The sequence below is a fragment of the Mytilus trossulus genome, chromosome 13 (genome assembly GCF_036588685.1).
Source record: "Mytilus trossulus isolate FHL-02 chromosome 13, PNRI_Mtr1.1.1.hap1, whole genome shotgun sequence".
NCBI lineage: Eukaryota > Metazoa > Mollusca > Bivalvia > Mytilida > Mytilidae > Mytilus > Mytilus trossulus.
The window spans coordinates 17,471,947-17,495,596 of record NC_086385.1 but is presented as its reverse complement, the minus strand read 5'-3'; the positions used below and the strand labels follow the sequence as shown (position 1 = coordinate 17,495,596).

General features: G+C 32.5%; 1 protein-coding gene and 1 long non-coding RNA gene across 2 annotated transcripts; both read left to right on the top strand.

Moving 5' to 3' along the window:
- The first annotated feature begins 6,790 nt into the window (after nt 1–6,790).
- On the top strand, nt 6,791–8,674 carry LOC134695449 (uncharacterized). The gene is made up of 3 exons (XR_010102767.1): nt 6,791–6,912; nt 7,375–7,552; nt 8,007–8,674. It is a non-coding gene; the product is annotated as an uncharacterized LOC134695449 (long non-coding RNA).
- Nucleotides 8,675–18,281: 9,607 nt separating this feature from the next.
- Nucleotides 18,282–20,626, top strand: LOC134694145 (uncharacterized). Its single transcript, XM_063555142.1, has 2 exons — nt 18,282–18,374; nt 19,445–20,626. Exon 2 carries the CDS (start codon nt 19,445–19,447, stop codon nt 20,624–20,626), a length of 1,182 nt encoding a protein of 393 aa, XP_063411212.1. The 5' UTR covers nt 18,282–18,374.
- The last annotated feature ends 3,024 nt before the right edge of the window (nt 20,627–23,650 follow it).

Genomic DNA, 23,650 nt, shown 5'->3' with positions numbered 1-23,650 from the left:
GTCGGCGAATATTTTATGATTCTCCGCTAAAAATCAAACTTCAAGAGAATATAGCTTGAAAACCAGCACGGTTGTTAAGGACTGTCTTGCACCAATACATTCGTCGTATATTTTTGAATCGAATTTCGAATTTAAAAAAAAATATGTTGCCCCAGCTAATTAGAATATCATTAAAAAGTAAAAATATCTGCCGTTTTTTATGATTTTTCCCTATATATCCTTCGTATGTATTGCGTATCATGCTGTTACACATGTAGTTTCAACAGCTTGTATCTGGAAAACGAAAACGTTACCCCCTTTTTTTTTTTTTTTATATTCTGATGTTTTTTTACAAGCAGAATCCACATGTAAAATTTCAAAAAATTTCATAAAAACTCTGTAGAAAAGTTATGTTACGCCTTAACGAGCTTTGGTATATGATTGTTTATATAAAACTAATCGTGTTTAATATATCTAACTCGTTTTTATTTTCAAAATTACATGTACAAATACAATTGTATTCACGTTTCTCAACATTTAAATCCTACATAAATTGTTGTAACTAATTGGGATAAAACATGTTGTCTCAATTGTCAATAAATTATCATCCTCTTTCAAAAGCACTATGTTACATTGGAATAAAATTAAAATAACTCGTCAAAATCTCGTATGTATTTGATTCGGCGCTGATAATTTATGTTTATTATGGTTTAGATAAAAGTCACGTTTACTAGAGTCTACCTATTTTAATTTACAATCTAATCTTTACAGTTTGATCTTTATACCCATGTATGATTTAAATTGTCTAATATCTATATTTCTGAATGACATCCAATATCTAGTATGACATCCATTGCGTCATATTTGTACTTGAGTATAATACTCACTTCCGTAGGAGGATTTCTACTGGATGGAAACACTGCCACTGTACAAAAACAATATCTGACACTTTCTGAATTCTATAAAAATAAGAATGAACAGCAGCATGAAACAGACGAAATCCGTCATAAAATGGAACAAATGAAGAACGATAACGCGAAAACACTGGCTTTACTGTCTTCTCAACTCCAGCAGAAGTTTATTGAAATTCAAAATAATATAACTGCAGCGAGTCAATACAATGAGACATCACGACTTACAGAACTTTGGGAATTAAAGTATCACGAATTACAAAAAAAACAACACCGAACTTTAAATCAAATTCAATGATTTAGAAGTTAAGTATACTGCGTTGAAAAATGAGATAAATTTTCGACCTACAACACTTGAAATGAATATTCAGAATGCGAAATGTCACAATGCTAGTAAGGAACTCTTTTTAATGGCGGAGAAGGAATAAGTTTATATGAAAAATAAAACTACCGTATTGGAAAACAAAATGGATACGATTAGCCAATTAAAGGCCGTTCAACAACTTCAAGATTTGCATTCCGTACAGAATCAAATCCAGGAAATAAGCACTCAAACCCAATCACTGTCTGTTAATGAGCAAGCACGAAACCAGGATTTTTTCGCTTTGTATAATCTGACCACAGTATACGGCATGAAGTTACATGACCTAGAAATTCAAACGGTTGACAAGTTGAAAAAACATGCAAACGATCAAAATGAAACCATCATCGGCTTTGAAGATAAAATTCTTAAACACATTCATACAACAGACATGAAAATTGAATCTTTTGCAAATACCTTACAAGAACGATCATCAAATATTAGTAAAACAGGTAATTTTCAACTTTATTTTCTGTTCTATTCTGTTAAATCATACCAATCATTCATTAAAAATACTTTTGACCCTTGCTACACTATGTGTAGTAATTGTTTTTATTGGTATAAATATTGGTTTTGTTATCAGTAAATTAAAAGCAAACTAAATATTACTAGTATGATCATGATGATACATACATCTACACATTCATGGATCTACAATCTGTAACCGGTAACTTGGCATTGCACAAGGTCATGTGTTTATGACGTCTTTACACTAAATTCATTGGATGTTGGATGTGTACGGGTTGATAGTTTAGTTTTAGATGCATGACTTTTTTTTTTTATTAGTTGTTAGTGGCTTTGAACTAGCTGGTAGATAAAAGAGGGACGAAAAATATCAAAGGGACAGTCAAACTCATAAATCTAAAACAAACTGACAACGCCATGGCTAAAAACGAAAAGGACAAACAACAGCACACACGACACAACATAGAAAACTAAAGAATAAACAACACGAACCCCACCAAAAAACTAGGGGTGATCTCAGGTGCTCCGGAAGGGTAAGCAGATCCTGCTCCACATGCGGCACCCGTCGTGTTGCTTATGTGATAACAAATCCGGTAAATAGTCTAATTCGGTAGGTCACATTCAGGAAAGGGAAGGGGATTGTAGTTACGACGTAAGGAACATATCCGATATCATTTGTGATACGGTTATTCCATAACGGTCAACCAACTCGTGATGGCGTCCGTAAAATTTAGATTACTGCGAGTACTCTCAGATCTGTTCATAGTGTCTTTTCGTTTTTGGGATGAAAAAGTACCCGGCTACGTCCACTTGTATTTGTGTCCATCTGATGAGTTAAGCCTTTTTCAACTGATTTTTATAGTTCGTTCTTATGTTGTACTGTTATACCACTGTCCCAGGTTAGGGGGAGGGTTGGGATCCCACTCACAAGTTTAAAACCGCCACATTTTTTTATGTATGTGCCTGTCCCAAGTCAGGAGCCTGTTATTCAGTGGTTGTCGTTTGTTTATGTGTTACATATTTGTTTTTCGTTCATTTTTTTATATAAATAAGGCCGTAAGTTTTTCTCATTTGAATTGTTTTACATTGTCATATCGGGGCCTTTTATAGCTGACTATGTAGTATGGGCTTTGCTCATTGTTGAAGGCCGTACGATGACCTATAGTTGTTAATGTCTGTGTCATTTTGGTCTCTTGTGGACAGTTGTCTTATTGGCAATCATACCAAATCTTCTTTTTTTTATAGAAAGCTGTATATATAGAAAGATATAATATATTTATGGACCCATTTCCCATGTTATAACAGGAGATCTTAACATCGTTCAAGACCGAGAGTTAAAAATCATTCCTCAGTAAAGGACCTTAATATCGTCCCCCGTCAATTATTAATTGGAATGAGTGTCGTAATATCATCCACGACTCACTCCATACTTACTGTATGAAATGGAAAACGGGAAAAAGCTGACAAAAAATCTTTGGACTCTTTTTTTAATTCAGTAATGAAGATAGTTGATATACGTATTCAACATTTTAAAGAACATTTTGCTATTAACAATAACCACAAAAACCTATTTCTCGTATCAAACACAAACTCAAAGAACTAGCCAAGAAATTTGTTTTTGTCCCGGCCGATAAAGCTGCTTATAATATTATTATTGTTTGACGTGAATTTTACATTGAGGTTCTGAAAAAAGAAATCACCAATCCACCAACATTCCAACTGACTCCATTTTCAGAAAACGACATCTGTAACAAACATAAACTTTTAGCTACCGCTTTACAAGCAGAGCCAAATACAATGAAAAACTTGGTATTGCACAAGGTCATGTTTTTCTCTGACTGTTTATGACGTCTTTACACTAAATTCATTGGATGTTGGATGTGTACGGGTTGATAGTTTAGTTTTAGATGCATGACTTTTTTTTTTTAGTTGTTAGTGGCTTTGAACTAGCTGGTAGATAACTGCGAGTACTCTCAGATCTGTTCATAGTGTCTTTTCGTTTTCGGGATGAACAAGTACCCGGCCACGTCCACTTGCATTTGTGTCCATCTGATGAGTTAAGCCTTTTTCCCTTTTTTTTTTGTCCCGGCCGATAAAGCTGCTAATAATATTATTATTGTTTGACGTAAATTTTACATTGAGGTTCTGAAAAAAGAAAGTCCCAACTATGTACTGGCTTCCGAAGCTACACAAAACACCTTACAAATATAGATTTATTTCGTCTTTAAGCCATTGTTCCACTACTAAATTGTCTATTCTTCTTACCAGCACACTTGGTACAATTAAAAACCTGATAATAAATTGTTCAAATAAGGCCTTTGAAAATAGTGGAATTAATTACTTTTGGAGTGTCAAGAACTCGTTGGAAGTACTTGATAAATTGCATGCTTATATTGGTGATTTTAAATCTGTTCAAAGTTTTGATTTTTCTACCCTGTATACCACATTGCCTCACATTCTCATTAAGAAAAATTCACACACCTAATTAAATGGGCATTTAAAAAGTCAGAATGTGAATATATATGTTCAAACTCTTTTAGGTCAATTTTCAGTAGCAATAAACAAAAAAACTATGTCCATTGGACATGCTTTGATACTATATATGCCCTTGAATTTTTACTAGATAACATTTTTGTTCGCTTTGGGGATTCCGTATATCGTCAGATTATCGGAATTCCAATGGGGACTAACTGTGCACCACTTATTGCGGACCTGTTTTTGTATTGCTATGAGTTACAATTTATGACAAAAATAAGCAAAGACCCATCGAAACAACATCTTATAAACAAATTTAATAATACTTTTAGATATTTGGATGATATTTTGGCTCTCAATAATGACGACTTCAGTATGTATATTAAAGAAATTTATCCTGCTGAACTTACTTTAATAAAGCTAATACTAAAAACAATGACCACTGCCCTTTCCTCGATATTGATATCTATATCACTAACGGAAAGCTGAATACTAAAATTTATGATAAAAGAGATGATTTTTCATTTCCTATCGTTAATTATCCATTTTTAGATGGTGACGTTCCCTTGTCACCATCTTACGGTGTTTATATATCTCAACTTGTACGATTCGCTCGTGTATGTAACAATGTTTTAGATTCTAACGAGAGAAATTTATGTATTACTGAAAAATTATTACACCAGGGTTTTCGATATCACAAACTAGTCAAAACATTGGTATAAGGACATCATTCGTAAATATAGCTCAACATGCAGACTTCTTATACGTTCAGGTATTTCACATCAATTTTTTTATGGAAATATTCTTTATAAAGCACAAAGGTGTCAGTATTCACCTCAAAAACTAACAAAACCTTTGAATAGACTTATTAAGAAGAGATATAGTTGCGAGACTGTTGTCAGATCATTAAAGATTGCATATTTTGGTGTTAATATTGATTCACTTATAGGGTCTTTGCATCGGAACTAAACACATTTATTCAAAAACCAGTTGTTGGCATGACACGGGTTATGTTCTTCTCATGGTATGATGGTATGATACTAAACCTCTAACGGGAAGGATTGTGCCTGATGTTCATATGATGAAATCATAATCTTTCAGTCAGTTTAATTGAAGTCTGGAACTGGCATGTCAGTTAACTGCTAGTAGTCTGTTGTTATTTATATATTATTGTCATTTTGTTTATTTTCTTTGGTTACATCTTCTGACATCAGACTCGGACTTCTCTTGAACTGAATTTTAATGTGCGTATTATTATGCGTTTACTTTTCTACATTGGCTAGAGGTATAGGGGGAGTGTTGAGATCTCACAAACATGTTTAACCCCGCTGCATGTTTGCGCCTGTCCCAAGTCAGGAGGCTCTGGCCTTTGTTAGTCTTGTATTATTTTAATTTTAGTTTCTTGTGTACAATTTGGAAATTAGTATGGCGTTCATTATCACTGAACTAGTATATATTTGTTTAGGGGTCAGTTTAAGGACGCCTCCGGGTACTGGAATTTCTTGCTACATTGAAGACCTGTTGGTGACCTTCTGCTGTTGTTTTTTCTTTGTTCGGGTTGTTGTCTCTTTGGCACATTCCCCATTTCCATTCTCAATTTTAGTTAATGATTATAAGGTGGGAGAGGTATCCTCTGACGATGGTATATTTTCTACACCTGTTTTTGAATGACAGTCAATGAATTCTGACATTTTCTTTGTAGGGTGGTCAATGGCAGAAACAATTGGTTTACTGGATTATTGACTTTGTGTATTTTTGGGCAGATGATAGAAAAGCCCCAGATTTGATTGTTCATGCTTCAGATATTTTATTGTGTCTTCATCAATATGTCTCTGTTCACACATTTGTTTTCCAGTGTGTGGTGACCTCTTTGTTTAATGGAGGGGTTGGGTCAGGGTATTATAAAATCTGACCATAAAGTTGATGTCCTGTCTCATGTATTTTCTTTCGTTTGAAATAGGGGTTTTCCCGTTTGCTATTTGTAGTTATTATTTATAGATGGGAACTAGTATAACTGGTTTTGTAACAGTATGTACATTTTATAAATTTGAAGTTAGGTGCAGGAGGCATGAGGAAAGTTTTGGCGGTTTTTTATGGGTGGGGTTTAATGGTACTATATAAAGTTTGGCATTTAAATGTATTAGTATCGAAGGTTCTCGCAGTTACATCGAATTGAAGTTGGTCACATAGGTATATGTGCAGTTGCTGCTATGTTTATTGTACGTACATCCGTTGGAAGTATTAGCCGAGGAAAAAGAAACGATGCGAAAGAGGAACAATGTTGATATGGAACATGTGGAAGCCCATGAACGGAGTTGAGTGTAATGTTGACTTTATTTACAATTCTAAAATCATGTCTAAAGATCATGTTAAAAATTTAAAAGCGAATATCAAATATTATGTTTTCTTTTAAAAACCGTTTTACAGGTTTATGATTTTATTTTAAATACTACATAATTTGGTTATATAATTCCATTCAATACTGAACCACGCGAACCATGTTGGGTTCATTAATCTGATAACAAATCAGCTTTTAAGCATGCAACTTTTATTTAAAAGTTGATAGATGAAATGTTCATTTTTTCAATTTTTTCAAAACAGCATTTTAACAGTTACGTGTTGGTACTGTTAGTTGATTTTAGTTAATGTTTATTTCATATGAAATGTATTAATCTTCTCGCAGCGAGATAAATTTGTCACACAGAGTGATATGTGTTACAGGTGAGTTTGAAATGTTATGTATGAACATTATTTTATTAGATCGCTTGGAGCGATGTTTTTGGTCGCGCAGTGCGACAATAATTCAATCAGGGTGAATTGAGTAACAGTTGAGTTTAAACTGTTGTAATGTATGGACATTATTCGTTAGGTCGCTGGGAGCGATGTGATTGGTTGCACAGTGCACCATGGGATGTTGTCGCTGGGAGCGATGTGATTGGTTGCACAGTGCACCATGGGATGTTGTCGCTGGGAGCGATGTGATTGGTTGCAAAGTGCACCATGGGATGTTGTATAGTTAAATTAATATATAGAAAACAAAAGGTTAAATATGAAGGCATTAACTTTTGCACATAATTCAATATATGTATACATTTGATTTGAAGCATAGATGAGACTTGTAATCATCATCAATTTTATAGGTTTTGTCATAAAAATACCACAGTTTTGCTTTTATTTTATCAGCAGGTCGCATTTACTATAAAACGATCAGAGTTTTAGTACCATATTGGAGACCTAATATCTGAAAGAATTGTTTTCCCGGATGTCAAAAAATATGCAGGTGTAGGTATAAAAAGTAGCCCGTTTTATGCGAGATAAATCGGACAGAACCAAGAGTTTAACTTGGAGAGATTTTAAAACGGTAAGCAGTAATATTTTACGATCCGTACACATGGTACATAATCTATTGAGTGGAAAACTTGTTTAATTTACACCGATAATCAAAATGTGACAAAGATAATAAAAAAAAAAAAATTGTACAAAGTCGGCGCTTCCGACATAGCTTTAGAGTTTGTTTTTTTGTTGTTGATAAATAGATATGAGATATATATATATATATGTTTTGATTTTCAGGAATGTAACAAAAAGTTCACACAGTGTGATTAGAAGTTGATGTAGGTAGATATGAGATGTATATATGTTTAGACTTTCATGAGCTATGTTGCATTGTGTAACATAAAGAATCACACAGTGTGATTACAAGTTGATGTATATAGATATGAAATATGCATATATCTAAATAAGTTTAATGTTTATCTGATTAAGATACATGCACATGTATATATGAAGTTTTGAATGTTTTCTTCTATTTACAGAATCAATGAAAACAGTTTGAGAAATTATCCAACGATTCAAGATTTTCAAAAGATTTGTCTGCATTACCATCTATGGCGGAAGCGTCCGGTTCAATATGTCGTATTTGACGTTCCGATTGTCGACTTGAAATTGATATTGGTCCAGTTTAGTGGTTAAAGATTTATTTTCAATTAGTAATATCTTAAAGACTTTTCATATTGGCATCTTATTCTGAACTGTTTCATTTCCTTTGTTTCGATGTTACTGCGAGCAACTAATACTACATCTGTGTTTGTCTTGTTTATAGCCTATTGAATTTAGATATAAAATACTTTAAATTCGGACGAGCAGGTCGAGGGAGAATTTGAATGTATTTTATTTCGTTTGAAATAGGGTTGTCCCGTTTGCTATTTCAGTTATTATTTATATATGGGAACTAGTATAACTGGTTTTGTAACAGTATGTACTATTTATAAATTTGATGTTAGGTGCAGGAGGCACGAGGAAAGTTTTGGCGGTTTTTATGGGTGGGGTTTAATGGTACTATATAAAGTTTGGCATTTAAATGTATTAGTATCGAAGGTTCTCGCAGTTACGTCGAATTGAAGTTGGTCACATAGGTATATGTGCAGTTGCTGCTATGTTTATTGTACGTACATCCGTTGGAAGTATTAGCCGAGGAAAAAGAAACGATGCGAAAGATGAACAATGTTATATGTCATGTATTTATATATAGTTTCAATCGAATAAATATGTACATTATAGTAAAATAAAATATTGTATCGCAAGAGAAAATAAGATGTTACTGCGAGCAACTAATCCTATATCTGTGTTTGTCTTGTTTATAGCCTATTGAATTTAGAGATTAAATACTTTAAATTCGGACGAGCAGGTCGAGGGAGAATTTAATTGAATGTAATCACACTTGACCATATACATGACGACAACAGAGCTACCTGTAAATATAAATCTCGAACCACGTTACATTAAGGTTTATGACTAAAACGAAACTAAAAAAAATTACCATTTTACTCGGTATTTATATTAGCTAAATAAAGTGGCATTACATTCGGTAGTGTGCTTGGTTTTGTTTTGTTTGAGAAGGTAAATTTTGTTTACTAGACTAAGTATATTGTGTATTTAATTGACGGTATTTAAACTTCACTGACAAATATCTTCAAATATTGATCAATTTAAATATACACATAATAAGACAGATCAAATAACAGATTGAATATATTTTATTCTTAAAAACAAATTACACTCCAATCACACATTAAAGGTCGACATAATGAACACACCTACTTCATATAGGGCTACGAAGCCCTTGGAACAGTTATTATATCATGATCAGATATTTCATGTGTGTCTAGTGTGCATATTAACGGCATGTGGATTCCTATATATCAGATTATCGGAAAAACATTTTCTATGGTTGGTATTGAACTACATCGTCTATGTTATGCTAGTTTTATTTGGTTTTAAAATTGGTTACGCATTGTGCAAATCTGAAATTAGAAAAGAATCTGCTGAAATGGAGGAAAGCCGTGAGATAGTGCGAGAAATCCGCCAGTCTTTGAATGAAATGAAACGTGAGTATAACATTTAACCTTAACTGACCCAAACAAAAGATGTAAGAGTCTTATTAAAAATATTGATCTTGAGTCATGCATTTTTCATTGTGGTAAAAAGTAAAATCACTAAAATACTGAACTCAGAGGAAAATCAATTCGGAAAGTCCATAATCACATGCATGGCAAAATCAAATAACAAAACGCATCAAAAACGAATGGACAAGAACTGTCATATTCCTGACGTGGTACAGGCATTTTCAAATGTAAAAAATGGTGGATTGAACCTGGTTTTAAAGCTAGCTAAACCTCTCACTTGTATGACAGTCGCATCAAATTCCATTATATTGACAACGATGTGTAAACAAACAAACAAAAACAATAGGCAAACATGTCACAAATAGGGGTAAATAGTCTAAATCGGTAGGTCACATTCGTGAAAAGGGAACGGGATTGTAGTTACGGAAGTGTAATCCTTCAAGAGAAATTATTTGCATGTGATTTAATCCTAATCGATCGGTGGTATCCCGATCATGTGCATGTGGATATAATGAACTCTCACACAACAAAATAAAATACACTGCAACAAGGTTTATATCGGTCAACACGAAACGAACAGTAGTACTATTGTGTGACAAAATAGTAAAAAAACAGTGTTGTAATTTGAATTAAAACGTTCAAATTTAATATTTTTTTGTATTTTTACGTTATCAATGATTTTTTTTATCAACATTTTTATATAATAAAAAAAATAAATCTACTGAAAATTAAAAGAGACATTTTACAAAGAAATGAATGAATTTATTATAGTGTATATAAATGTATACGCCTATATAAATCCTGTTAACATTATTTCTTTTATTCTTCAGATAACCATGCTGACTGAAATACAAAAGGACAAAATAAAGACATCAGTTGTTCCGATATTTCTTTTTGTTTATATAGAAAATATTTATTCTTGTATATCTGTAAAAATCTTATATATTCATTCCATGTTATGTAATTCTTCAAGAAAAAAACAGATATATTCTGAAGTTTATTTTCGACGTTCCCCTTCCGTTTTTATGAATGTGACCTACCGAATTAGACTATTAACCGGGTTTGTAATAACATGAGCAACACGATGGGTGCCACATGTGGAGCAGGATCTGCTTACCCTTCCGGAGCACATGAATTCGTCCCCAGTTATTGTTTGGATTCGTGTTGCTCAGTCTTTAGTGTTGTATGTTGTTGTTGTTTGTTGTCTTTTGTGTACTTATTGTCTGTTTGTCTTTTTCATTTTTAGCCATGGCGTTGATAGTTTGTTTTCAATTTATGAGTTTGACTGTTCCTCTGGTATCTTTCGTCCCTTGTTTGCTTCTTTTGCTTGTTTTCAATTTGTTATGGTTTTTTTAAAGGACAATCATACCAAGGGTTGGAATAAATATTTTGCATATCCACATATTAAAATGTTATTTATAAAGTAGTAAATTAGATTTCTAGACAACTGCTTTGTATCGAATTCTATTTTATCACCGAAATTATCTGATTTTAAGTACAATTTGAATTTCTTTTAACATTTTACAGAGTGTATTGCATAATTCAACTAAAACTAAAAAAATAAGAATATGTGATATGAATGCCAACAAGGCAACTCACAATGTATAAAAAGAATTTGGCACAACGTTTTTTAAATTGTTGGTCCTCAATAGTCTTTAACTTTATACCTTTTAGTTTAAACAGTATTTCTTGATTGTTTACAATTTACGTCAAATTGATATACTTCAGTTTCTATATATAAAATGTGTTTTACCGGTTATAAAGATCTAGTTGTTAATTAAATATGGTCATAATAGTTATCAAAGGTACCAGCATTATAATTTAGTACGCCAGACGCGCGTGTCGTCTTCACAAGACTCATCAGTGACGCTCACATCAAAATATTCCTAAAGCCAAACAAGTACAAAGTTAAAAAGCATTGAGGATCCAAAATTCCAAAAAATTGTACCAAATACGGCTAAGGTAATCTATGCCTGGGATAAGAAAATCCTTAGTTTTGTAAACAGGAAATTTATAAAAATGACCACATTATTGATATTCATGTCAACACGGAAGTGTTGACTACTGGGCTGGTGATACCCTCGGGAACGAAACGTCCACCAGCAGTGCCATCGACCCAGTGGTTTAAATAGTTATCAAAGGTACCAGGAGTATAATTTAGTACGCCAGACGCGCGTTTCGTCTACATAAGACTCATCAGTGACGCTCATATCAAAAGATTTATATAGCCAAAAAAGTACAAAGTTGAAAAGCATTGAGGTTCCAAAATTCCAAAAAGTCTCGAATAATCAAGAAGTTATACATCCATGTCTTTCAAATATTTTTGATTGAGAGGTCTTGGGAAAGGTAAACGGTTCGGAAAAATCATAATTGTACAGTGTTCTAGATCTGTTTGCTACCATTGTAAGCTTTCAATTTAGATTATGATAAAATAATTAATTAAAGTGTTTGAAGCGCCAATATCCTCTAGTGTTAGAGTTGACAAAGCGCAAACGTTCTGCGTCTGTCTTCTTTTCATTGTCTCTCACGACCATAATAATGCGTTGCATGATCTTTCACGATCAATTTTGATGAAATTCAACAAAATTCAATGTTTTTAAAAATAAGACGAAAAGTTCAATTAAAAAGAAACCACTTCTTTTTAACTGTACTGTTTAGCACACGAGGAATTTAATTTCTAATATATCATTATGTATTGTTATTTGACCATTATAGGGACGCAACGTGTTTTTTTAAATAAATCCCATAGACTAATGTTACGCCTTTTGTGTTTTCTCATAACGTATTGTATATTTTCTTTATCTTATTGCACTTTTATTGAGTTTCGCCTTCTTCTAAGAGTGCTAGCCGGCGTAAAGGTAAATCCAGAAAACAAATAAACTGCTTCGAAAGTCCCCGAAAAGACAATTGACGAGGAGCTTATGAGTCGATTCAACAGTATTCTGACCACAGAACCTGTGAGTGACAATGAGGACCTAGTGGAGATCTCCTGCGACGACCAACCTTGTTCATCGCAATCATCTAGATCGCTCAAACCAAAGGAATCAAAAAGATCGACAGGAACTTTACTGATAGGTAGCTCAATTATACGAGCTATAAACAAGAACAAATTTATCCTAGATACGGATCCTATATGTGTCCGTGGATGTAAAACCAACAATATTACCGAACGTCTATTGGCGCTTCCTAAAGATACTGAGCTTAAAAACATTATTATTCAAGTTGGTAGTAATGATTCTTGTAGCTCCAACTTTGAAAGTGACACATTTAACGAAGACTATAAAATACTTGTGGCCACAGCAAAGTCTGTCTGTGAAAATGTAGTAATTTCTGGTATGTGTCCTCGCTTAGATGATAGCCAGGGAAACATTGTGAAAGGCAACGAACGTATAAAACAAATTGCTAATGACAAAAACTTTTTATTTATAGATAATGATTTCAATTTCAGATTACTGAGTGGTGCTATTGACATGTCTCTGTACAACAGAGATGGAGTTCACTTGAACACGAAGGGAGTAGCCAAGCTTGTCAGGAATTTGGATATAACCCCAAAGGAAACGCCTAAGATTCAGGATGATTTGCGGAGAACTCCTGCGTATCAAAAACAGAGAAGACAAGACAACACCAACTGGGTATGTCTATGATATTGATAACTATAGGGGGATTGCTTTAAAGTTTAATGTGTACAAGGTATATTCGAAAATTTTGAAGGAATCTGTAATGACCTACTTAGAAGAAAATAATACTTTAGGCGAGGTTCAGGGGGCATTTAGAAAAACTAGAAGAACAGAGGATCATATTTTTACTCTACAAGGTATTTGTTCCATTCGAAAAGCTAAAAAATATATAAAACGTTTTTGGCTTTTCTAGATCTATCAAAAGCTTTCGATAGAGTCTGGCGTGATGGCCTTTTCTATTTATTGTGGAAAACTGGCATTCAAGTTAAGTGTTGGAAACTGCTGAAATCACTTTACAGTAATGTATCAAACAAAGTTTTGTTTGGTGATTGTGAAACTGACTTCTTTGATCAAGAATTTGGCTTGAAACAAGGTTGTGTCTTGTCTCCGGCTCTTTTCTCTGTTCTAATGAATGACCTCGTAAGTATTCTCGGAGCCAACAATTTTGGTGCCGAACTCTCCTCACAACTAGTGAATTGCCTTTTATTTGCTGATGATGTAGTCCTTATCGGGAAGTCCGAGGCGGAACTACATCGTCTGCTTGATATAACAGCTAATTTTGCTTCAAATTGGAATCTAAAATTTAACCAAAACAAATCCAAGGTTATGATAATAGGCAAGCGTTTAGATAAAGATAAGAAGTGGCAATTAGGTATCCTTCTCCTGGAGAAAGCCAATGAATACAAATATCTCGGTGTTTATTTTACCCGTTCATTGACTTTTGCCTACCATATAAATTGTTACTTAAAAGATAACTTCGAGCGCAAGCTAAATTATATGACAAAGTTGCTAAATGAGCACGGATCTTTCAATCGCATATCCTTCGGAGATGCCCTCTGGAACTCTGTAATACGGCCTTCTATCGCACACGGTTGTGTTGTATGGCTGCCGTTGTCAGCTTCAAGCAAACATATTCTTGAAACTTGGCAATATAAATCGGCGAAATTCATTTTTAGTACTAATATGAATATCCATAAGTCGGCTCTCTTCGTAGATTTGGGTTGGGAACCGATAAATGATTTCCTAGATAGACAACGGGTTATTATTTTGCTAGATTTCATGACCTAGATATTATATGTCGAATAATATTTGACGAGCTAAAGGGCTTAACGCTACATCGAGGATGGGGATATCCCCAGTATATGAAAAATGTGTTTAATTCTGTTGGTCTTGATCATTTTTACAACTCAAATGTTAACCTGAATATTTTCAAACAGATTTTTTGAAGGTTTGTTCGTGAAAGAGAATTTCAAGTTATAAGAAATAAAAGCAGTTTTAATGCATTCTCCAAATTCAACCTTGCGTCTGGTAGACAGCCTTATTTGTCAAACTTGCTCGATTTTAAGTCTACAAGGTTAAAATTGTTAGCACGAACAAATTGTCTACCCTTAAATCAAGTTTTGTATAGAATGAATATGTCCGAGACTCCCATTTGTCAAATGTGTTCATGCAAATCTGAGGAGTCCCTGGAACATTTCGTTATTAGATTTTTTAGATGTTTAAATACGCAGTCTCTGATGCAACTGCCCTACCGTTGTCATATTTTAAATATCACCAGTTTAGATCGGTCAGGACTGTTTATTGGGACTATATTTCCACGCAGTTGTTTAACATTTCAACTGTCAACACCTTTGGGAATTTAGAGTTGTGCCAGTTCACATCGTAAATAACTTTTTTTATTTTTGGCATATTTTTGTTATCTTTGCGGTGTGTTTGAAAATTTTAAAATTGTTCCAGCGTTCGCTTAAATTGTATAAATCAAGATTTTGATAGAGTCTTAATTTGAATTGACATGATTCATTTTTCATCGTGCAATTACCGAAGAAGGATATCTGTTATCCGAAATATCTAACATATTGTTCGTTTTATTGTGTTTTGGTGATGTTGTATTCTTTTAGACTTGTTATATATTATATTATGTAGTGTACTGCATCATGTTTATATGATCCATCGCCCCGTAAGATTTATCGTTGACTATTTATTCAGTCATTTTATATATATATATATATATTGAGTAAGTTTAATCATTTTGTGTATGCCAAGGATATCTAAAACGGAAGAAGGTATGCAGCTATCATTTAGCAATTTTCAGTTATATAGTGAACAGTGGAAATTATAAGTAGATTTAAATAAAACAAACAGAAAAGTAAAAAAGATATAAATTTTTTATTACTAAACTAAAGTACTTCAGATTGTTCAAAATGTCTTATTTAGACGTAATCATTTATATACACTATAATATTACGTTATTTTTTAGATACAAAAAAGACTCATTGACCAAGCGCAAAAAAAAGAAACATTTTTCACGTCGAATTGTTAGAAACAAAAACGTTCCTATAGATTTTCAACTCAAATTATTTGTTTCTTAGATAAAAACAATTCTTTTATACAGGTCTGAGCTTTAGGGGTTTGAAAATTTCCAAAATATTCAACAGATGCATTTGAAACTTTGGGAAAGAATTTTAAAAGTTCGAAATACTACATCCAATTTTATGGTGTATGTAGAATTGGGAAGAGTTAAATGTATAATGATTTCATACTGTTCAAAAGTTCCATACAATGGCAGTAAACTCAGTAGTGCTCTATACTGGCTGATGTTATCTTCGACGAGTCATTATGTTGTCAAAGGGATTAATTCTGTTGAATCAATATTTAACAACATTTGTCAAAGACGTATTTTCATGAATTAGATCAGCTTTTGTGAAACAAATGTCTCTATCGAATATTAAGTTATCTGTTTTTTTTTCTCTTGGTTTGACGATATAGCAATTTCTTCTCGAGCACAATTTTATGGGACATTTAAAAAACAACTTTGGATTAACATATATATGATCAGACTTTATCTGAACGGAATAGACGCTAGGTAACAAACTCGACATCGAACTTACGTATTCTAATCGAGACGAGGCGTTGGCAAAATATACCTAGACCAGAGATAATGTGTGCTTTATGTTCATACATGTATAATTCTTACATCATTTGCATATCTATAAATACTTGAATTGGATTGGTCAATTAGAATTTTTCTCCTGGTTTACACTTCGATAAACCATTTTTCTGAAACTTCTTTCGTAATCTATTCATGCACGATACACATTCTTGCAGGGATACTTGGATTTTTAGCAAATTGAGATTACAAAACAATTGCAAAACATTTGTTTCTATTCTAATGCATATTTAACCCAAAAAAAAAAATGCACTAAAGCTTCGAAAATGTATAAATATAAAATTTAATAAAATTCCACGAAATTTCATGAAGGATTTGGCGAATTAAAGTCATGGCAAAACATGACGTCATACGAATGAAAATTCAAGGGAAATATTATTTCGTTACGTGTACGCTTCAAATTCGGATAACATTTAATTAACATGAAGTTTTTTTTAGGTAGGTGCTATTTCATTATAGATTCTGTTGCATTTATCGGACATTTATTGTTTTTAGAAAGTCAAGATGGCGGCTTACTCATTAGTTACGAAATGCCTTGTGCTTTTGATGGTTAATATAGCAGCCATCAAACAATAATGTAAAATTAATAATCGCGTATGTTTGGCTAAAGAATTATAAGGATTAAACACATTTTTTCGGACTTTTATTTAGTTTGTGAGTTAATCGCCCCGGTTTACACATCAGTATCCTCTAGAAGTCTACAAACGACTTTCAATTTTTATTACGAACATTGCTGGTATATTCTAAAATATTTACACATTGACTTGTGTTTGAATAGTAGTGCATGCTCATATTTAAAACAACATTATTTTCTTTAATATTTTTATTCATTTTAATTAATCTTTTTTTATTGAATTTAGCTTATTGTATCTATAGATGGGTTTGTTTTACTTTTGTCTTGGGTTTTTTTTTTTTGTCTCTGTTTTATGTCTATCACCTCAGGTTTCATATTTCAAAAACAAATGCAGTGAATTTTATTTTTTTGAGATTTTTTTTCAATTAGTTATTTTGTTATGTCATTGCATCTTCTTGCAGTACTTTCATGTTAAACGACTACAGTCTGTGTGTCTATTTATATAGGATTTTTATTATGTTCAAAATTTGTAAATTTTCTTATTTTCTCTGATTGGTTTACATGTATACAATTTTCAAAAAACTAAATGTCAAATTACAACTATATATTTCTTCTCAAAGTATATAAAATATAATTATAATTTATGTATTTATTTATGTTTAATAAATATATATCTTGATAAATATTTCTTTTACGTTTATTTTTTATTTCATATCTTCAGTACTGAATTAATTTAGAAAAAAAAATTGTTACTTAATTTTCACGTACATTAATTTTGTAATTGACCAATTAGTTTTTATTTTATTTTATTACTTATCTAATTTTAATTGAATCCTTTCTGTAATTAATAATTATAATTGTTTTTAATTACAATGTACTACGTTATTGGGTTTTGTTTTCTAGTTCAAATTATATTCCTGTTACCTTCGATAACTATTATGTATATCGCCTATGTTAACATGTACTTCAATGAATTGTTTTTTAATAATTAGTTGTAATGTTATGTTATAAAAATGTAATTACGTCATCATGAACAACCATAAAGGGAAAACTTGACAAGCTCAATGGAAATATACAAACTACTACTATTAGTAAAAAATTAATGTATTTTGAACAAGAGCACAAATAATTGACAGTGTTAGATAATGACAAATATATTACTTATATAGTTAAAATAAATTATGTTTTGAATAAAAATCAAAAATCACAAAATCCAAATGGCTTCAAAGGAAAATAGGAAACTACTGACATTTAGTGCTAAAGTCAATAGAAATTAAAGAAATACACACCTTAGCGTAACGTTACCAATATTTAACCGAATACCGCGCGTTACGTCTGTACACAGGCCCCATATGGATCCTGCAGAAAGTCAGCAAAATATATTATAGAGAAGTATCACAAATATAATTTAGTCCGGTTCCGCAATAGTTTTTCCGGGTGTTTTTCCGACCTTGTTACGGCCATTAGTTTTCATCCGAATTCAACTTCCGGGGAGTTTCAGGTAAACAATGACAATGATAAATGTCAAATGGAGAACTTCTAGTCTGAGCTTCTAGTGTCCTGATTGATTTCTTAAGATAGTAAGTATGAAATATGTGATGTAGACGTACATGTACTGTTGAATTCGAGGATACAAAATTTGTATACATGTAGGAAGATGTGGTATAAGTGCCAATGAGACAACTATCCATCCAAGCAGAGACATATTATAGTATGGTATTATAATTTATATGTCTCGGATCCAAGTAACACTTTATAAAAGCAAACCATATAAGTCAGTCAAGATATATATGGCCTTCAACATGGAGCTATCACTCAGACCTAACAGCAAGCTATAAATTAAAGGATTAAAGGGCCCCAAAATTTATAAGTGTGAAACTGTTCAAGAGGGAAAAGCAAAGGTCTAATCTGTATAAAATTTTAATACTTTTTCCTCTTGGCTGTTGAAACACCATCACCCCACCCACCCCTATGAAAATTTCTTGATCTGCCACTGGCATATGCTCAGTTTTCAACTATTGTTAGCCATGCATTGTGATTAGGAAATGATCATCCCACTAGCTACACTTCTATAAAAACAAACAAGATGTGTTTGCTTCAACCAAAGATGTCAAATATTAAACATAGGCAGATCCAAGCCCCCCACCCTTTTTGTGTGAAAAAAATGGTTGACTATAATGGGAATCACTGAAGCATGAATTGAGCAGGCCCCCCTTACATAAAAGTTCCCATACCTAATAACTCATATTGTATTTATATGTATATAGAGACTACAGTTATTTTTAAACACAGAAATCTTGAACCTATAATATTAAACAAAAATTGACTTTCAATAAGGGTGATGCTGTACATTTATTTCCTGTGCCTGAGGCAGATGTGAAGATATGTTGACCCAAGAATATATTTGATATTTCATGAGGGCTCTGTCGGAGGGAAATATTATTTTTTAAGGGTGAACACATCTTCATATCTCCCGAGGCCAAGGGAAATAAATGTTTTATCCCACTGATAATGCTTTGTTTACTATCTGAACTTCATATCCCATTTTCTTGCTTAATAACATTTATTTGATACCGGGTTATGTTGGAATCTCAATGAAACCCACTCTACATGATATGTTCCTGGTTACTATTTGCTCCATCCCTTTCAGATGTCAAATGCAAGTGATACAGATTCAGAAGATGCAGAGTGCTTCCTGTCTGTGCAAGAACTTAAAAATTGGAAGATAACTGATCTGAGAGAATGGCTTCGAGCAAAAAATTTGAAAATAAGTGGAACCAAGGAGACTCTTGTAAACAGGGTATATAGAGCATTGACATCTGGTCAAGAATCTGGTGAAGATGATGGGATAGATGCAGTCACATGTAATATTCAGGATTTTGAATTACTCAAAGATGATTGGAAAAAAATAGACACATGTGATATTCCACCTCTACAAGTAAAGGATGTAGATAACTACTTTCACTATCAAAAGAATCCTACAACTGGGACTAGAATAAGTTTTGATAAACACATGATTAAAGCAAAAAGATTTTGCAATGAAAATTTTATTTATGATATATTTTATAATAAAATAGATGTGGACAGTGATCATTGTTATTTTAAGGCCAATTGCCTGCCATCAATGAGACTAAAGGTTCAGGTTGGAAATTCAGGCCAAATGTCTACCTTTTACTCATTACATGTGTGTCTTTCAAAAAAGACAGGGTATATTTTATCTGGACATTGCAATTGCAAGGCAGGTGATGCTGGTTTTTGTGCACATGTTGGTGCTCTTTTATATACATTAGAGAAAACAAAAAATTCATGTACCAGTGATGCTTGTCAGTGGGATCGTCCCAGACCTATAGCAAGAAAACCAAGTCCAAAAAGAGTCAAAGATATAACATTTGCAAAAACCGATAAAGATAAAACTGATAAAGTAAAACCATATCCAGGAGCATATAAACCAAGTTCTTGTGACAATGATGAAAACGAGTTCTTAAGTGAAATATTAGATGGACTTAAGGATATTTATCCCACCTGTGTTTTATATAAAACCTTAAGGACAGAATGCTCAATTGATAAATTTTTAGATACATACAATCCTCAATTTGTGTACCGTGATAAAGTTGACTTAAAGTATGAAACTTGTAAAAATGTTTTCTCAACATTTTTAAATGATATGGTTATCACCATGGATACATCAAAACAGTTAGAATTGTCAACAAGAGGTCAACACATCAATATTAACTGGATGAAAGCCAGATCAAAATTATTAACTGCCTTTGTATTTGGAGATGTTTGCAAAAGGATAACTGACAAACCAGACTGTTTATTCGCCGTATTCTAAATTATGATGTGTCACAGCAAAATTTGAAAGTTAAGAGTTTGGAATGGGGTCGTTTAAAAGAGAGGGTAGCAGTTAAAGAATATCAAATTAATCACCTGAAAACTTGTCAAAATGTTACAGTGGAAAATAAAGGTCTACTTGTGAATCCTAATTATCCATATCTTGGAGCCAGTATTGATTCTTTTGTATCTTGTCAAGTTTGTGGTTGTGGCATAGTTGAAATTAAGTGTCCTTATGGTTCAGACAAGGATGAAACACCTTGGAGAAAGAGACAGCCTCAGCAATGTGCAGTTGATTTAAAATTCTGCTGTGAATTAGAGAATGGGAAGTTGAAATTAAAAGGAAATCATAAATATATGTTCCAAGTTCAAGGACAAATGGCATTGTATGAAGTATCATGGGTAGACTTTGTTGTATGGACAACAAAGGGAATTTCTGTTAAAAGAATATCATTTGATGAAGCTTTATGGAATGATATGCTTTTCAAACTTAATTCTTTTTATTTGAATTCAATTATACCTGAATTTTTTTCATGCAGAGTGAAACGAGGAAAAACACTTTTTCCTAAATAAAAAATGATTAAAGAATCATAAACTGATTTAAAGTGTTCTGTATTGACGATTAAAAAATGGTAACGGGAATTTCTCGCTACGTTGGTGACCTTCTGCTGGTTTTTTTTCTATGGTCAGGTTGTTGTCTCTGACACATTCCCCATTTCAACATTTTAATTGACCATTTATTTACTATCAATTCTGTGTGTTAGTACCAAATATTCCTTTTAGGCTCATATGTCCAAAAAGGATGTGTTATTATTATACAAATGTAGTTTTTGCAATCACTTGGCATCCATCTGTAGTCTGTTTGTGGTAAACTTCTTTTTTTCTAAATCTCCTCCTTTGTAAGTATGAAAGTACCAAAAAACAAAAAAAATATCAAATGAATATGATTATCAGACTTTAAAATTACAGACCAGACTGGCTTCTGGTAAACACTAGAGACTCTAATTCATATTAAGACATTTTCTTACTGGTCAATTCAGGATGTTGTGACTGTTCTAATTTTGTTTTCAAGGAATCATCTATAGTACCCACATGTATGAAAGATATGTTATGAACGTTCTTTAATTATTGTATGGATTTTGCTCATTGTTAAAGATTTTAAATGAATGAATTCTATTTTAGAAGCTCAGTGAATCAGATGCTTGAAAACTAAACAATTCATACATATAAAAGAGGAAAGTGCACACACTTTAAAATATTTTGCATACCTTACTGATTTATCAGTACCCTATCAACATCATTGGTCTTGAATGAATGTTTATATGTACTATTCAACAAGAAAATGTGTCCACCAATACACAGATGTCCTATTTGAACTAAATATCAATAGAAGATGTAGTATGATTTCCAATGACAACTTTCCACAAGAGACCAAAATAACTTGGAAATTAACAATTATAGGTAATCGTACAGCCTTCAACAATGAGCAAAGCCCATACCGCACAATCAGCTAAAGACCCGAAATGACAATGTAAAACAATTCAATGGAGAAAACAAAGTGCCTTATTTATATTAAAAAAAAATGAATGAAAAACAAATATGTAACAAATAAACAAATAAACAAATGATAACCACTGTCAGATTTACAGGCTCTCGACTTGGGACGGACACATACATAAAGTTTGTATTATTTACTATGTTCAGTGAACCATAAATCTGGGTCGAAACTTTAATTCAACATACAATTTAGAAAGACCTAGTCATAAATAAAATTTCACCGAGTCTCTAGTTTGATGTGAATTCATCTTCATTATAGAAAACCTTGGCCAAATTTTTCACCAGTGAATGTACTGTTTTACACAGTCATATTTTAAAGTTAAGTGAACCATATACATGTAATCATATGATAATTGAGATAAGAAATTAATACAATAAAATTTTGTTATCTTTAATATTCATGTACATCATGAAAAATGAAAACAAAATTGCATGTCATGACAACAGCTGTTTGTATAATTTAAGAGCATATCCAATAGTTTCAAGTCATGCAAGTGAAGAAAGGTAATAAGAGTCACTAAATGATTGAAAATAAATATATTTTCCTGAAAATTTTGTTACATATTCAAATGTCAAAATGAGGTTTTGTGGGACATGTCACTTGTTTATTTTTGACAATATATATGACATTGCAAGTTTGACACACATTTCTTTGGTTTAATTTTGACCTACATTATTTTGTACACTATTTTTTTTAGCAAAAAATTGTTCTATGATAACAGTCATGACAGTATGTGCTGAAAACAATATTAACATAACTTATGTAAAAATAAAGAAATTATCACTGTCAGAAATATACTGTTGGATATGCCCTTAATGTTTAAGTTATTGCAAAAGAGGAGGCAATAAGTTTGTCCAAGATATACAAATTATAGCTATTTGTTCAGCCAGATGTGCTTCTGAAAGTGGTAAAATAGAATTCAAAATCTGAAAATTTTTCACTTGCTCCATTTTCATCTCGACAACAATTCTAGCTGAGGCAATGTTAGCTGTTTTGAAAAATTCTGAGGATGACATCGGATGTTTTGTTGATACACGAGGTGGAACATTTAAACCAATGTCTGGGGAGAGTAAGTCTTCAATAGTAAACCCCTTATCTGCCATTATAACATCTCCAGGAGACAATTTAGGTATCAACCCATCATGTTCAACTATATGTCTGTCAGAAACATTTCCTCCCCAAAATCTTGACACAAATGTTACCATTCCATTAGGTGTTACTCCTATTAAGATTTTAAATTTATTGTGATGCTTATATTCAGACCATGTCAGCCACTGTGACACAAGAGAAGAAGGTCTTTCAGTAAAAAATTCTGTGCAATCAAGTACAATTCTTGTATTAACATGATCATTAAAATGCTGAGGTAGATTCGCAAGTATTTGTTCTCTTGTAGGCCAAGCAATTAAACCTTTGCTATGGTCATATATAAAGTTAACCCAAGTATTGAATGTTCTTGAAACTGTTGTT

Bases quoted from the DNA above. Each gene is read 5' to 3' on its own strand.
- LOC134694145 (XM_063555142.1), top strand. From the start codon at position 19,445: ATGTCAAATGCAAGTGATACAGATTCAGAAGATGCAGAGTGCTTCCTG.